At 44.0% G+C, this 15,814-nt stretch overlaps 2 protein-coding genes across 2 annotated transcripts in view; one reads left to right on the top strand and one right to left on the bottom strand.

The window, feature by feature from the left end:
* LOC110505521 (zinc finger protein DPF3) overlaps positions 1–8,253 on the top strand; it is a 46,583-nt gene extending 38,330 nt beyond the window's left edge. Inside the window, exons 6-10 of the mRNA XM_090220755.1 lie at positions 869–932; positions 4,089–4,214; positions 4,608–4,736; positions 4,841–5,602; positions 5,784–8,253. Of these exons, the coding sequence (XP_090076881.1) occupies positions 869–932; positions 4,089–4,214; positions 4,608–4,736; positions 4,841–5,004 (483 nt within the window). The 3' untranslated portion in view covers positions 5,005–5,602; positions 5,784–8,253. The remainder of the gene's footprint in view (positions 1–868; positions 933–4,088; positions 4,215–4,607; positions 4,737–4,840; positions 5,603–5,783) is intronic.
* Positions 7,474–15,814, bottom strand: part of LOC110505520 (regulator of G protein signaling 6) — a 76,332-nt gene continuing 67,991 nt past the window's right edge. Inside the window, exons 9-17 of the mRNA XM_021584793.3 lie at positions 14,828–14,909; positions 14,431–14,505; positions 14,189–14,293; positions 13,863–14,035; positions 12,133–12,258; positions 11,688–11,874; positions 10,925–11,017; positions 10,315–10,374; positions 7,474–10,058 (exon numbers count right to left, since the gene is read on the bottom strand). Coding sequence (XP_021440468.3) covers positions 10,008–10,058; positions 10,315–10,374; positions 10,925–11,017; positions 11,688–11,874; positions 12,133–12,258; positions 13,863–14,035; positions 14,189–14,293; positions 14,431–14,505; positions 14,828–14,909 — 952 coding nt within the window. The 3' untranslated portion in view covers positions 7,474–10,007. The remainder of the gene's footprint in view (positions 10,059–10,314; positions 10,375–10,924; positions 11,018–11,687; positions 11,875–12,132; positions 12,259–13,862; positions 14,036–14,188; positions 14,294–14,430; positions 14,506–14,827; positions 14,910–15,814) is intronic.

The following is a 15,814-nucleotide window of genomic DNA, read 5'->3' as shown; positions in this document are numbered from 1 at the left end:
TTAATAATTCATTAATGGATTCAGTCCCTCACTGGTACTATATTTGCATTCATTATCCGGGCATCTGTGCTGTGAGGACTTCCTGTTATCTGAATACCACTCAGTGCTAGAGAATGAGCTGAATCAATTCATTATAATGCATCAAATCATCTTGGTACCATGGCTAAGTACTATTGTATTTATACTGACAGAATTACATTATAGATTAGTGTTTTTTTCCCATCACAATCCAGTCATAAGCTTTAAAAAAATACCTGTCCTGTGAAACATTTCCTTCATACAGACTGTTACTATGACATTGATGGCAATGGAAACAGACAACCTGTAGCTATGAAACTACCATCTAACCTATTACCCTGCCAGCCAGTTGAATGCACCTGTAGAAATTTGCTTATCTGTTGGCTGCTTTCTTTGCAAGTGAAATTTCACTTACATTTTTTAAATTTTTTTTTTTACAAAAATGTAAATTCTTATACAAATCATCTCCCCCTTTCTATTCTCTCATGTGTATCTTTCCACAAAAAAAAACTTTTAACAAATCATAGTTTCAACTAATGGGGTAGAAATATATCCTAGCATATACAGTTGTTGGCTGGCAGGAAAGATCTCACAGGTATTAGTGTTTGCCTGTTGATACACTCCTGATTGTGCTGGGTCTGCCTTTATGAGGTGGTAACTTGTCGGTTGGACATTTTAGTTTAGTATGATATGGGATTATACTGTAGGTTTCCTTTTCATTTGCATGACACTTTGTTGTCATGTACTTCTGCTTGTCACTTTCCTTGAATCACTGAGTCTCTATGGCTTCTGCTGGCTTAGCGCTGTGGTCTCCTTGGTCACCATGGTGATGGTGGTTTTGTCCCCACAGGGTCGGATTTCAGGCCGCAGGAGGACAGACATGGATGACCAGGACAAGCCATATAGCTGTGACAGTAAGTAAATGAGTCAAATGATGATCAACCACCCTCTCATATCGTATCAAAAGATGCATTATGATATCATCCAGTCATGAGACATTTGATCTCCATTTCAACTGGTTGGTTCTGTTAAAGACCTTCTCCTGAAGAGAGCTGATGGTACTACCATGTCTCCGTAAGCTAGTTAAACAGTATATTTTAATCATAAAAATGGATATGGATTTCTCTGGTCTGGATGTCTTTCTACAAAGAGATTAGGTGCTGTGGTGCCTTCAGGACAGCATTTCAACAATCTAGCCATCAGGTCTTAACTAAACTAAATGAAACCCTAACATTTCAGCACTATGTAGATAAGTCATTCAAATCCCCCTTGGAGAACTCTCACATTTATCAGAGCCATGTGTGTTTCCACTTCCTTCTTACCAGAGATGAGAAGCACAGAGGAGACAGTGTTGTCACTGTCTCAAGTAGGCATGGCATTTGCACGTGGAAAACCTAGGCAGGAGTTATGGATTTTCTGTTGTTGTGGTGATTTTCTGAGTGGGACATACTCATGCCCTTTTTCTTTCCTTTTTTTTGTTTGTTTTTTTGCTTTGTCTTTTCTCCATTTCAGAGATGCCAACAAAAGCATAAGTTAAAAACAGCGGCGTCTGGTATCTGGACTTGTTGCCTTTTACTGGTATCTTAGGAAATGTGGATTTGTTTGTAGTTGATTAGTATTCTCTGTGATCTTATTGGTGTACTCTATATCCATTCTCTAAACAATGAGTCCATGTTGTGTGACTCTTGAAACACTTTTGTTCCCACATCAGGTTTATGTTACTCCTGATTGTGTTCCGTATTACTGAGGTGTGAACCAGTTCCCTGTATTTTCATACCTTTCTCCAACAGATAAGCTAAGCTCCACCATTTGGATCCTATCAGTCTATTTACAGAACTCAACTTGTTGAAATTCTCAGCATGTTTTGTTAGTCTACAGATATGACCTTATTTGGCAACCTTACTGAGCATACTTGAAGATGTGATAAAGCCATTGTGCAACAAAAATGACATGAATGCACAAATGTGGAAAACATACTACCTGACACTACCAGTGTCCCTAATGTTGAAATCGATCCTAATGTTTTCAGTGCAGTGATGGGAACATTGTGATGTAAAGGTCTTTTTTGAATTTTTTACAAATCCCTGGTTGTCTAGCTCTGCAGCCGACGTGAGGAAAACATTTAAACGTGTCAACCATCACAAGGCTGCAGGCCCAGACGGCATCCCCAGCCGCGCCCTCAGAGCATGCGCAGACCAGCTGGCTGGTGTGTTTACGGACATATTCAATCAATCCCTAGCCTAGTCTGTTGTTCCCACATGCTTCAAGAGGGCCACCATTGTTCCTGTTCCCAAGAAAGCTAAGGAAACTGAGCTAAACGACTACCGCCCTGTAGCACTCACTTCCGTCATCATGAAGTGCTTTGAGAGACTAGTCAAGGACCATATCACCGCCACCCTACTTGACACCCTAGACCCACTCCAATTTGCTTACCGCCCAAATAGGTCCACAGACGATGCAATCTCAACCACACTGCACACTGCCCTAACCCATCTGGACAAGAGGAATACCTATGTGAGAATGCTGTTCATCGACTACAGCTCGGCATTTAACACCATAGTGCCCTCCAAGCTCGTCATCAAGCTCAAGACCCTGGGTCTCGACCCCGCCCTGTGCAACTGGGTACTGGACTTCCTGACGGGACGCCCCCAGGTGGTGAGGGTAGGCAACAACATTTCCACCCCGCATATCCTCAACACTGGGGCCCCACAAGGGTGCGTTCTGAGCCCTCTCCTGTACTCCCTGTTCACCCACGACTGCGTGGCCACGCACGCCTCCAACTCAATCATCAAGTTTGCGGACGACACAACAGTGGTAGGCTTGATTACCAACAACGACGAGACGGCCTACAGGGAGGAGGTGAGGGCCCTCGGAGTGTGGTGTCAGGAAAATAACCTCACACTCAATGTCAACAAAACTAAGGAGATGATTGTGGACTTCAGGAAACAGCAGAGGGAACACCCCCCTATCCACATCGATGGAACAGTAGTGGGGAGGGTAGTAAGTTTTAAGTTCCTCGGCGTACACATCACAGACAAACTGAATTGGTCCACCCACACAGACAGCATCGTGAAGAAGGCGCAGCAGCGCCTCTTCAACCTCAGGAGGCTGAAGAAATTCGGCTTGTCACCAAAAGCATTCACAAACTTCTACAGATGCACAATCGAGAGCATCCTGTCGGGCTGTATCACCGCCTGGTACGGCAACTGCTCCGCCCACAACCGTAAGGCTCTCCAGAGGGTAGTGAGGTCTGCACAACGCATCACCGGGGGCAAACTACCTGCCTTCCAGGACACCTACACCACCTGATGTCACAGGAAGGCCATAAAGATCATCAAGGACAACAACCACCCGAGCCACTGCCTGTTCACCCCGCTATCATCCAGAAGACGAGGTCAGTACAGGTGCATCAAAGCTGGGACCGAGAGACTGAAAGAAGCTGTTTATCTCAAGGCCATCAGACTGTTAAACAGCCACCACTAACATTGAGTGGCTGCTGCCAACACACTGACTCAACTCCAGCTACTTTAATAATGGGAATTGATGGGAAATGATGTAAAATATATCACCAGCCACTTTAAACAATGCTACCTAATAATGTTTACATACCCTACATTATTCATCTCATATGTGTATACTGTACTCTATATCATCTACTGCATCTTTATGTAATACATGTATCACTAGCCACTTTAACAATGCCACTTTGTTTACATACTCATCTCATATGTATATACTGCACTCAATACCATCTACTGTATCTTGCCTATGCCGCTCTGTACCATCACTCATTCATATATCTTTATCCCCTTACACTTGTGTCTATAAGGTAGTAGTTTTGGAATTGTTAGCTAGATTACTTGTTGGTTATTACTGCATTGTCGGAACTAGAAGCACAAGCATTTCGCTACACTCGCATTAACATCTGCTAACAATGTGTATGTGACAAATAAAATTTGATTTGATTTGAAAGTGGCACAAAGATGCAATACGTAATGTCTCTGTGTTGATAGACACGTTCTAAGAAGGGAAGAAGTGAGTGTTTTGTCTGTGTTTTGTGCCCCCCCCAGTCTGCGGGAAGCGTTATATGCACCGTACAGGGCTGAGTTACCACTACACCCATTCCCACCTGGCAGAGGAGAGGGGGTCCGAGTCGTCCCGGTCACCCTCCGCACAGCGCTCTGACCGACACAAACGTAAGGCACGCAAACTGATATTCAAGGCCTCTAAAATGTCTCTTCTGTTTTCACCATCCACAGAAATAGAAATACACAGAGAGCCAATGTGTGTTTTAAACGTCATGGCTATTCCTAGTATGCAGTTTGCATATTCATGTGAGCTTTGTTGCAGTCAACTAGCTAAAGTAGGGATAGCTGTAGGTAGTGCATCAGGTTTACCTGCGCCTCATGGCTAACCACCTCCCCTGGGCTGTCAACATGTGATTTCTGTCTTCAGTGCAAGTTCACAAGCCCCATTTTAACCAAAAATGTACACACATAATGTTTAGGTCAACCCTGTCTAAGGACACAATTTTTTTCATTAATTTTGTTCATATCTAGTTGATCCAGCCTTCTGTTTATCCTCTGCAGGTCAGAAGGGTCCAGGTAGTACTGCCATTACCAATAACTACTGTGACTCATGCCGGTGCACCCCAGGCTCCAACAAGCAGAGGGGTAAATCTGGGGAGAGGGGTCCCTGCTCAGTCTGCCGGCGCTCCAGTGAGTACCCTGCTCTGCTACACAGCATCCAAAACCATGACTATGACTAAGCTGTGCTGTAGCTGTTATGTGCTACCATCATCCTGTCATCTTGTTGTTGCCAGCTGGCTGCCCAGAAGAGAAGGAGGACAGCAGGCCGTTTGCTGGGGCAGAGGAACTGTTTGGCACCACCTCGGAGAGTGACACGTCCACGTTTCACGGCTTTGAGGACGATGAGCTTGAAGAGCCCTCGTCAAACGGCAAGGGGACGCCCAACCGATACAGATAGAGAAGAACTTTCTAGGTTTAAAGACTATTTTTAATATGGATAACCTCTGGCAAAAGTCTGCTGCTTCTTTTTAAATGTTTTTATTTAAAGTGATTATTTCAGGAGAGAAATGCAAGAAGTGTTATTTTGTTATCTACTGAACCTTGTTTAATAATTTATGAATGTGTTTTTTTTACATTTAACTTTGAATGCAACTGAAGGTGTCTCTAGACAAATGACTTGCTCCCTATGTGAAATGGAAAGAATTTCTTGGATTATTTTTCCACTGGAGCGGAAAAGGCAAATATGTTATGAAAAAACACTGGAACATGTGGATATAATTCTGCTCTTTTTGGGATGATTTGCCAGAGAAAATAAAATCCAATAATTTATCTGAAATTTAGTAAAATAACAATGTCTGGATGAAGAATGAATGTCAACGCAAACCCTTCCCTCGACTTGTTGATGTCACTAGAATCACCCATGCAGTTTGGAAAGACTTCCACTGCTTCACCCTCTGGATTATAATAATGTGAAGATGGAGTGGCGTGAAGCAAAGGATTGATGTGTGAAATAAACAAGAGGGTTATACCAGAAGCAGGGCATGGCTAGCTGAAAGGTAAGCACCTAGGTCCTATTCAAACACAGTACTTTCTCATTTAAATACAAGGTGTATTCTTATTCCATCAGTTCATGCCTTGCATTTGCCATCAACAAAGATAAAAACAGCTGTTGGTTTTATGCCAGCTATTTTGGAGTGTGTGTGACTCCATAATCTGACCCATTTGTCTCTGTTGTAGGAGTACCATGGCATGAGGACCCAGGGGGCTTTGCAGCCAGTGAGGGGTGAGGTTCAGGACCCTCAACTGGGCCTCCACACACCCCTTCACTGGGCCCAAAGACCCTATCCGTCTGACAGTCAGCCACCAAACAGCCATCCGTCCAACCGCTATAATGCCAGCCTGCCAGCGACCACATAACCTAATCCTCCCTAACTCAGATATTTTCTCTTTTTGAAGCAATTTCCCCCCTGAGAATGTATTGTTTTTATCCTGTGTTTTCGTCCTCTACGGCTGTGGGCCACCATGCCCAGCCGGCGAGAACCAATGTGACACTGAGACGTCATTAACTTCATCACTGTGCCAGCCTGCGACCCAGGCAAGAAACCAGCTCTGACAGCCATGATGACCCAGTGACCTCACTGGAACCACCCTGAACTTTAACCTCTGCCCCTGTCATAGCGGCGGTGCTGGACTTCCTCTGTCACTTATACAACAAAACCTCTGGACTACTTAGACTTTCTCTTACTCTTTTTAATGTCACTTGAGCGGGCCAAACAAATCAAGAGCTTTCTTGAATCCCTTTCATCCTGAAGTTAGAATCGTGCTATGTTCCTTTGTTTTGAACACGATATTGACAGTTTGGGTTGTTAGTGTCATTTTGGTGAGAGGTGGATATTTTATTATTCTGTTTGTTCGGGCTTTGTTTATACCTCTTGTCTTTCTACAATACCTACTTCTACTCAGGTGTATGATTTGTACTGCTGTTGATTGTTCTCTCTGCGTCATGATGCATTCATTGTCAGCCACTGTCCCCTGCCTGCCTTATGTGATTGTATCCCTATGGTTTAGTCATCACAATAACGCGTTTAGTGATCCCAGCTTTAACAAATCACAGTATTCTGAACTGTGCCCAACCAAGTTCATGGGCACATTACTCCATATTTTCTCCTTCCTCTGACTCACTTGTCAAATGCTTTTGTCCAGAATCACTTACAAGGCATGTGTGCATAATGCAAGGATAGTTGCTTATAATTGCAGAAGGAGTCTTTTAAGCTGTAAAACAATGTTATTTTTGACATTTTGCTTTTAAGTGCTATATAGCTGCGTTTACACGGGCAGCCCAATTCAGATCTTTCTTCTACTTATTGGTCTTTTGACCAATCGCATCAGATAATTTCCTATGAGATATTTTGTGTCTTAAATGTTGACTCTAGACACTCACTCACATAAACATTCTTAACACTGAATTCCCTCAGGGACCCTTTCATCCAGTTTTTAGGACTTCTAATGGAGAATTATTTTGGTATCAACAACAACCTCCCCATCAATTACTGTGTTTCCATGGTATCCTCAAAGGTCTTAAGTTAGTCATATTAAATGACAACCTGGTTGCTATTATGGTCATTGTTTTTCTCTCACTGGTGACGTCCTCGAACAAACCGCATGATACAGTATACTTCCAACCAACACTTCATGGAAGTCAGTGATGTCTGTCTGTATAGAAACAAGTGTCATCACAGCCAATCATGTAATCATAGCTTGTATACCTCAGCAAAGAGTCAGACACAGCAATAACCCCAGAGCTCTTAGCAAGCCTTCCTGAGTTAGAAGGAAGCACAGGGGTCGGAATAGAGCCAAGAGATGAAATGGACTTGACCAGTCATTTTATCTTCAACTGTAAATAACTCAAAGCGAGAGAATTTAAGTCTTTGTTAAACTATTTTTATTGTATTGAAAGAAAATAAAGAATGAGACTCTGCCCTCTCTGGATATTTGGGGATGTTTTTCTGCGGTCCTATGTAACACTGTTACCACATACTGTAAATGAGAGGTCACCATGTAGACAGAGGTCCAAAGGTTTTATTATTTGGTGCCCACAAGATATCAGGTGCATGGGGTATTTTACATTGATAATAGTCATCTTGCTGTTTGAGAAACTAGAAGCACAAATTCCCTGGATATGTTACATGCATAGTAATGTGCCCATACCATAACATGTGCTTTTAGATAATGGAAATCTATAGAGTCGATTTATATACAATGCACTCTGTACATACACCATTGTGTTTGTGCTGACAATATTTTTAAACACTGACTCAATACATGAAGCATCTCTACCTTACAGTCAAGAGGTTATCAGTTTATGATAATCATAAATATTAACCAGTGCATTGCAGCAACTCTAATTGAAACAATTATTGAAATAATTATCTCAGTATTTCAAGAACTTGGGACTATAACGTTCTATCTGGAAAAAAATATGATTCTGATATAATTGGCTTTAAAGTTCCGAACCCTTTGGTCTCAGCAATTTTTTATTTTTTTAACTTATTTAGATCACTATATAGAGAACACTGAACAGAACTGTCAATAACTGAATTTTGACAATGCAGATTGAACATTATAGTACCTAGCTCTCGATTTGTCTTTCATAATATTGTCTCTGGCATAACTGTGTATGCAACCAATAAACTTTGATTTGAGTTGATCATGTGCCCCCCCCTCACCACACGAGGGAGTTGTTGTTGTGCTGTGAATGATACCCTCTTCTAGCTTAGGACTTTGGGAGGGTAGAAGAGGTATGTACTGTATGTTCCAGTTCCAGGGGTGGATGTGGATGCAATATATCAGTCAGGTGTATATCATGAGCGTGTCCTTTCAGCTCGATGCTCCTGTTCTGTTCAGTGGTGGGGCTCGAGGGCATTTCCCTTTTGTTTGTGTTTGAAGATAGAAGAACCAAGCAGCCTGCTGGGTCTCTGTTCACGTGACTTTTACTCCCCAGCTCAGACTCCCTAAATTCCATTTCGCCAGAGCATTTTCCCTAACAAGCATGCACACTGTTTGGCAAATATAACAATGGCTTGCAACATGATGAGCTCATACACATCTCTCTGACCCAAAGACTGGACTATGGATAAATGACTGAGCATGTAGGTAATGGTTTACATTGACACTCATGCAACAGAAAGGCTAGTACTGAATAAAACTGAATTTCTTAGGCTGTTAAACGTTATACTGTAGGACACCTCTGCTTGCGGGGTGAAATGAGGCCCTGGTCTCAATGGGTTCCCCTGGTTAAAGAAGGTTAATAAATAATTTGACATGAAATAAATATTCTTGCCACACCTGTTAGGGCAGGGCAGGCCACCATGTTCCACAGAGGTTGTGCATGGTTTTTACTCTCCATTAGATGGTAGTGATGCAGGGCTATTTTCATTAGGGGCCCTTAAGGCATGTGAATGTCACTTAAGTATATCTGCGACTGATCAGATGTGGCACTTATTTGGCATGTATCTGCTTGAATAGGTCCAGAATAATATGTAAACCCCATGATGCCGTGTAAAATACTAAATAAGGCTGAAATCACAAATTTATAAACTCATCGACATTATTGACATTTTCCATAAGGGATATGGTTTTGAAACATTATAGCTATCTATATTGATTGAATCAAATGGTAGGTGTTCTAAAGTGTATGATCGTCTATGTAAAATACTAGAGCTTTCTTGTCCAGGTCTCCTTTGAAAAATAAGCCGTTGACCTCAATTGGACTTCATGATTTCAATCAATAAAAATCCAACCACAGCATGAATTCTAAACAAACAAAATGTTTTGATGAAACATGCAATGATTCATTGTAGATTCTCTATCAAGGCCTTATACCTACTCTTGGAATGTAATGAAGCATGGAGAATTTCCCTCAAAGTTACTTAACCGGTCTTCTATAATAACAATTATAATACCTTAGATTTATGGGCAAATAAAAATATATTCCCAATCACTGCAAAAATAACAGGTTTTAAGTTTCCATCAGTGAACAGCATTATACGGTGTACTGTATAAGAAAAAATATGATATAGATTTAGATATAAAAAAAATGAGATTTGTTATCCTGCTGTCTTTATTGCTGACTGCCTAGTGAGGGCAGATGGAAATGTATATATATGTATATATATGTATATACCCCATTATGACTCTTTGAGCTTGTATGTCGCCCTACTGTAACCGTGTGTGTCTGTGTGTGCCTGTACTGTATGCATGCCATGTAGTGAGTGGGTCAAGGCCTGCCCTGGCTGGCATGATCCATTCCTCTGTGGTTCTGTGAGTATTCCTAACCCCAGTTCTGCATGGTACTGTCTGTAACCCTTCAGAAGAGAGCCTCCTGCCCCAGCACGCCCCACTCCCCACATGGTCATGACCCCTCCAGGGGTGTCTCTCTATGCCCCTCCTGCCCAGGCAGTGTCAGGATGACTGCATCAGCCCTGTCAGCCGCTTGCCCGTCAAAGACTTTCCCTGGAAGATGGAAACAAACTTTAGTGGCTGGGTTTCTGAAAAACCATGCAGTCTGTGTACATTGCTGTGCCAAGAAAGTACTTAGACAAGCTATCCCTGCCAACATGTTGAGCACTTACCTGTCCTTTTCAGATTTCTTTAAAGAAATGCAAGTAAAAGACCTCTGTACTACTAGCCTTCACAATCATTTTGACCTTGAAAAAGGTCTTCGTTGGGCCGCGTGCCCGTGTCACAGCCCTAGTTTCTGGTAACTTACCACACTGCGAGTGAACTTCTCCAGGGAGGTACGACGGCCCTGCTCACTCTCTGTCTGTGACTAGAGGCAGGGTGGTGTGGAGGTTGGGTGGGGGTGAGAAACGGTGAGAGACACGGGGAGGGGAGGAGATGAGGGAAGGTTAGAAGCGTTTCAAGGCAAAACACATTTTAGGCCATGAAGCCAGAAGCAGTGGCTGTGGTAGAGAAGCTAGGGACCAGGCCAGCAGGGGGGAGTGCCTTTTCAGGGGACTAGATAACACAGGGATGCTGCTCACCAAGAGAAGATGATGCTTTGATCTGCTGTGGTGCTGATCATCCTAGTACACAGTATAACAGCACTTGCTTTATTTTCTGTTTTAGAGAGCCATGATTGTATGTATGAATCTGAAGGAGTCAAAGAATATAATAAGTGACAAAAATAATCAAGCAAAGGTAATCTAATGTCTCAGTTTAGATGTAAATGGAGATATAGTATCTGTAGAAAGTGTAGATTTGATTATAAATGTATCCTCTTCCAAAAAAGGATGGAGTGCTTTCAAACATATTTAGTAAATGCACAATATCCCAGGTGGAGGGTGCGACTGATTAGGGTTAGTTATAGTAGAGCTCACCGGCTTCTTTCTGGCTAGCAGGAGGTCCTGATAGATGTTAGATCTCAGGAAGCGTGCATAGCTGTCACTTTTCATCAACTTGAAGATGTGCTCCTGGAGAAAAGGGAAGAGGTGGTGGTGATGAGGGGGGGGGGGGGGGGGGGGTGAGAGAAAGAGAGAGAGACAGGGAGAGTTGAGATTATGTAAGAAGGCACGGGGGAGCTGAATGTTAACCATGCGTGCTAACATGGAGGGACTAAGGGAGGGAGGGAGAGGTACGGAGGGTGGGAGGGAGGAGTCTCCCGAGACAGGGCTGAGTGAACACAGAGCCATCCACGCTAATGCACCATCAGGCAGTCACCATCAAACAAAGCTAATACAGTTTGAACCTAAGGAATCTAGGATGAATGCATGGGCTATTCATAGGCATTACTCGACCCATTAGGCCCTGGCTAACCTAACATAGCAGGCCTAAAAAGACAACTGAGCTGAGTTTCCACATCCGTTTTTCAGAGAAAAAGGAAGCTAGGTTGAATTAACTGTATCCCTGAAAACCGAATGCATTCGGTTGTTTGCAACTACGCTAAGGGTGGGCCCTAGCAACCACAGATTCTTCACCGCTGTTCACTCACTTCCTTCACACTCCATCTATCCATCCACACCCCTTTCAGCCACTAATGTGCAGGGGGTTTACTGTATGTGCAGTAGTAGCAGCAGTATTGACTGTGTTTGTGGGAGTGCGTGCATATGCGTTTGTGTGCATAGGGGAGGTTGTGATACATACCTGTGCGTCCTCATAGCTGTATCGTCCAGGGTCTTGGAGGTTATGGCTGGTGCGCTCATAGCTGTGGGAGTCCAAGTTGATGGAGCTGGGCGCTCCCTCTGCCAGGAACTCCTGCCAGATCTCCTGGGCCCTGGTTGCCACGTTCTCCAGGGGCCTCCGCTTCAGGTCCTGCACTGCCAACCAGAACCTAGCCAAGGGGCACAGGGAGGGCACAGCCAATAGAGATCAGTGTCTGCAGCATTCACTTCCCATTATTATCTGCCAGGAGAGGAGAGCTCCCCCCTGTGGACATTCAGTGCAGTCATTCCCTTAATCTCATTACCGCTACTCAAAAGTCTCTCTATCTAATGGCCTGGGGAATTGAAATGGATGTGAAACAGTAGAATGAAAGAGGATAGTGACTGTGTATCACTGTGAGCTGTCCCTGTAAGGCTCTATCTCTCACCGGAGGTTCTCTGAACTGAACTCCGACTCCAGGAACTTGAGGAACGCTTCCTGCCCTGCTGGGTCCTTTAGGGCCTCCTCCAGAGAGAAGCCCCACTTCTTCACACGGTGCTGGCTGGGGTCCCGGCTGCTCACAGGGAAGAACGGAGAGAGACAACCATGATGCCTTTCAGACTTAAAACAGACCTGGTTAACTGTACATGATCTTCCCACAATGCATACACTACCGGTCAAAAGTTTTAGAACACCTACTCATTCAAGGGTTTTTCTTTATTTTGACTATTTTCTACATTGTCGAATAATAGTGGAGACATCAAGACTATGAAATAACACATATGGAATCATAAAGTAACCCAAAAATATATTTTATATTTTACATTCTTCACATAGACACCCTTTCCTTTAATGACAGCTTTGCACACTCTTGACATTCTTTCAATGAGCTTCACCTGGAATGCTTTCCCAACAGTCTTGAAGGGGTTCCCACATATGCTGAGCACTTGTTGGCTGCTTTTCCATTACTCTGCAGTCCAACTCATCCCAAACCATCTCAATTTGGTTGAGGTCGGGGGATTGTGGAGGCCAGGTCATCTGATGCAGCACTCCATCACTCTCCTTCTTGGTAAAATAGCCCTTACACAGCCTGGAGGTGTGTTGGGTCATTGTCCTGTTGAAAAACAAATGATAGTCCCACTAAGCCCAAACCAGATGGGATGGCATCTCGCTTCTCCTCCATGCTTTACGGTGGGAAATACACATGCGGAGATTATCTGTTCACCCAAACCACGTCTCACAAAGACATGGTGGTTGGAACCAAAAATCTCCAATTTGGACTCCAGACCAAAGGACACATTTCCACCGGTCGAATGTCCATTGCTCGTGTTTCTTGACCCAAGCAAGTCTCTTCTTCTTGTTGGTGTCCTCTAGTAGGGGTTTCTTTGCAGTAATTTGACCATGAAGGCCTGATTTACACTGATTTTCTCCTCTGAACAGTTGATGTTGAGATGTGTCTGTTACTTGAACTCTGTGAAGCAATTATTCGGGCTGCAGTTTTCATCATAGTTTCTTTCATCATAGCACTTGATGGTTTCTGCGAATGCATTTGAAGAAACTTTAAAAGTTCTTGAAATTGTTCATATTGACTGACCATGTCGTAAAGTAATGATGGACTGTAATTTCTCTTTGCTTATTTGAGCTGTTCTTGCCATAATAATATAGGGCTACCTTCTGTACCCACAAATGAACTTTTAAGAAGGCAACCTGTTAATTGAAATGTATTGGTTGAGAGAATGCCAAGTGTGTGCAAAGCTGTCATCAAGGCAAAGGGTGGCTATTTGAAGAATCTCAAATCTCAAATATATTTAGATTTGTTTAACACTTTTTTGGTTACTACTATGTGTTATTTCATAGTTTTGATGTCTTCACTGTTATTCTACCATGTAGAAAATAGTAAAAATAAAGAAAAACCCTTGAATGAATAGGTGTTCTAAAACTTTTGACTGGTAGTGTGCATTACATTGTGGTTGTGGATGCTGTTGAAAATGTTGATTGCATAGGGAAAGAAAGAGGAGCTAGCCATTGGGCTATCATGTCATTTCAGCCAGCACCTGACAGCACCAACCCTCTGCCTGACCTCACCAGTCATTTGAAGACTGATTGTGTTGACTAGTGATGTCTGTGCATGGTGTCCATGGTGCCTATAGCCTCACGCTGCCTCCCCAGTGAACCCACCTAGCCTCCAGGTCCCAGAAGGTCATGTCATCGCTGATCCAAGGGTTGGACGGTTCAATGGTTGACGCCAAAGGATCGTAGACCATGAACTGTTCCGTGTAGCCCATGAGGCTGTCTGCTACTTTGGACATTTTCATACAGTGTCTGTCCAGCTGGATGTTCAAGAAGGAAATCTGAGGGAGAAAATAATTAACGATGGCAGAATATGATAGTACCCACATTACTCAGAAGTGAGCTGGAGTTATGAATGAGACAGACAGACAGCAGGAGATAATGGATAATGGCGGTGATAGTAATGACCTGTCAGGAGCATCACAGTGTGTTACCTCCTTCTGCACGTCCTCTCTGGTGGGCTTCCTGACCGGCTGGGACGGGAGGGACTGGTGGACTGGACTCTGAGTCTGGGTGTCGTCTGTTACCCCATACACCGACTGGACAGGGACAGAATGGATATACATGTCTGTTATTGCTTATACGCTCACCCTCAACACAGGCACGTGCCGCACAGAACATATACATACATACACAAACAGAGAGACCACTCACCACTAAAAGCCTTATTCCTTACCTTTTTCACCCTCTGTGGATTCTTCTCTCTACGGCACTTGCGAATGTCCATCTCTGTGGTATTTACACAGCCTGGCTGTAAGAGAGTTAGTTTCTAGGTCAGATTATAGTGGGTCACCAGGCAGTATCCTGCCCTAGCCTGGAGGCTAGACTTCATTCAACATTACAACCACAGAGGAGTTGGATAATACAGAACCCTGTGTAATTCAGGCTAACCCAGGCCACACTATACAACTAGACTGATAGAACCCTTTATTGTTCTAACAGTAGAGCCCTACGGGACTTTCACTGTAACACTCCCTGTACTCTCATCACATCCTCTCTCCAGCCCTCCCTCAGTCCCCAGAAACACTACCTCCTCTCAGCTCACCACCAACTCCCCTCAGCCCTCAGCTCACCACAGGGCGATGGACGTCCCAGAATGCCCTCTCTTGGCTGTCCAATATCTTTCTCTCCACCTTGTCCTTCTTCCTGTCGATCCTGTGGGTAGACGACAGAGGACAGAGACAGGTAAATAATGAGGGTAGGGGACAGAGGACAGAGACAGGTAAATACTGAGGATAGACGACAGAGGACAGAGACAGGTGAATACTGAGGGTAGGGGACAGAGGACAGAGACAGGTAAATAATGAGGGTAGGGGACAGAGGACAGAGACAGGTAAATACTGAGGGTAGATGACCGAGGACAGAGACAGGTAAATACTGAGGGTAGGGGACAGAGGTCAGAGACAGGTAAATACTGAGGGTAGATGACAGAGGACAGAGACAGGTAAATACTGAGGGTAGGGGACAGAGGACAGAGCCAGGTTGATACTGAGGGTAGAAGACTGAGGACAGGCACAGGTAAATACTGAGGGTAGGGGACAGAGGACAGAGACAGGTAAATACTGAGGGTAGGGGACAGAGGACAGAGCCAGGTTGATGCTGAGGGTAGACGACAGAGGACAGAGCCAGGTTGATGCTGAGGGTAGACGACAGAGGACAGAGACAGGTAAATAATGAGGGTAGGGGACAGAGGACAGAGACAGGTAAATACTGAGGGTAGGGGACAGAGGACAGAGACAGGTAAATACTGAGGGTAGGGGACAGAGGACAGAGCCAGGTTGATGCTGAGGGTAGACGACAGAGGACAGAGCCAGGTTGATACTGAGGGGTAGGGGACAGAGGAAAGAGCCAGGTTGATACTGAGGGTAGACGACAGAGGACAGACACAGGTAAATACTGAGGGTAGGGGACAGAGGACAGAGACAGGTAAATAATGAGGGTAGGGGACAGAGGACAGAGACAGGTAAATAATGAGAGTAGACGACAGAGGACAGAGACAGGTAAATACTGAGGGTAGACGACAGAAGACAGAGACAGGTAAATACTGAGGGTAGGGGACA

This window comes from Oncorhynchus mykiss, chromosome 25 (genome assembly GCF_057628025.1).
Source record: "Oncorhynchus mykiss isolate SJ-2025 chromosome 25, ASM5762802v1, whole genome shotgun sequence".
NCBI classification, from domain to species: Eukaryota; Metazoa; Chordata; class Actinopteri; order Salmoniformes; family Salmonidae; genus Oncorhynchus; species Oncorhynchus mykiss.
This window is presented reverse-complemented; position numbering and strand designations above follow the sequence as displayed.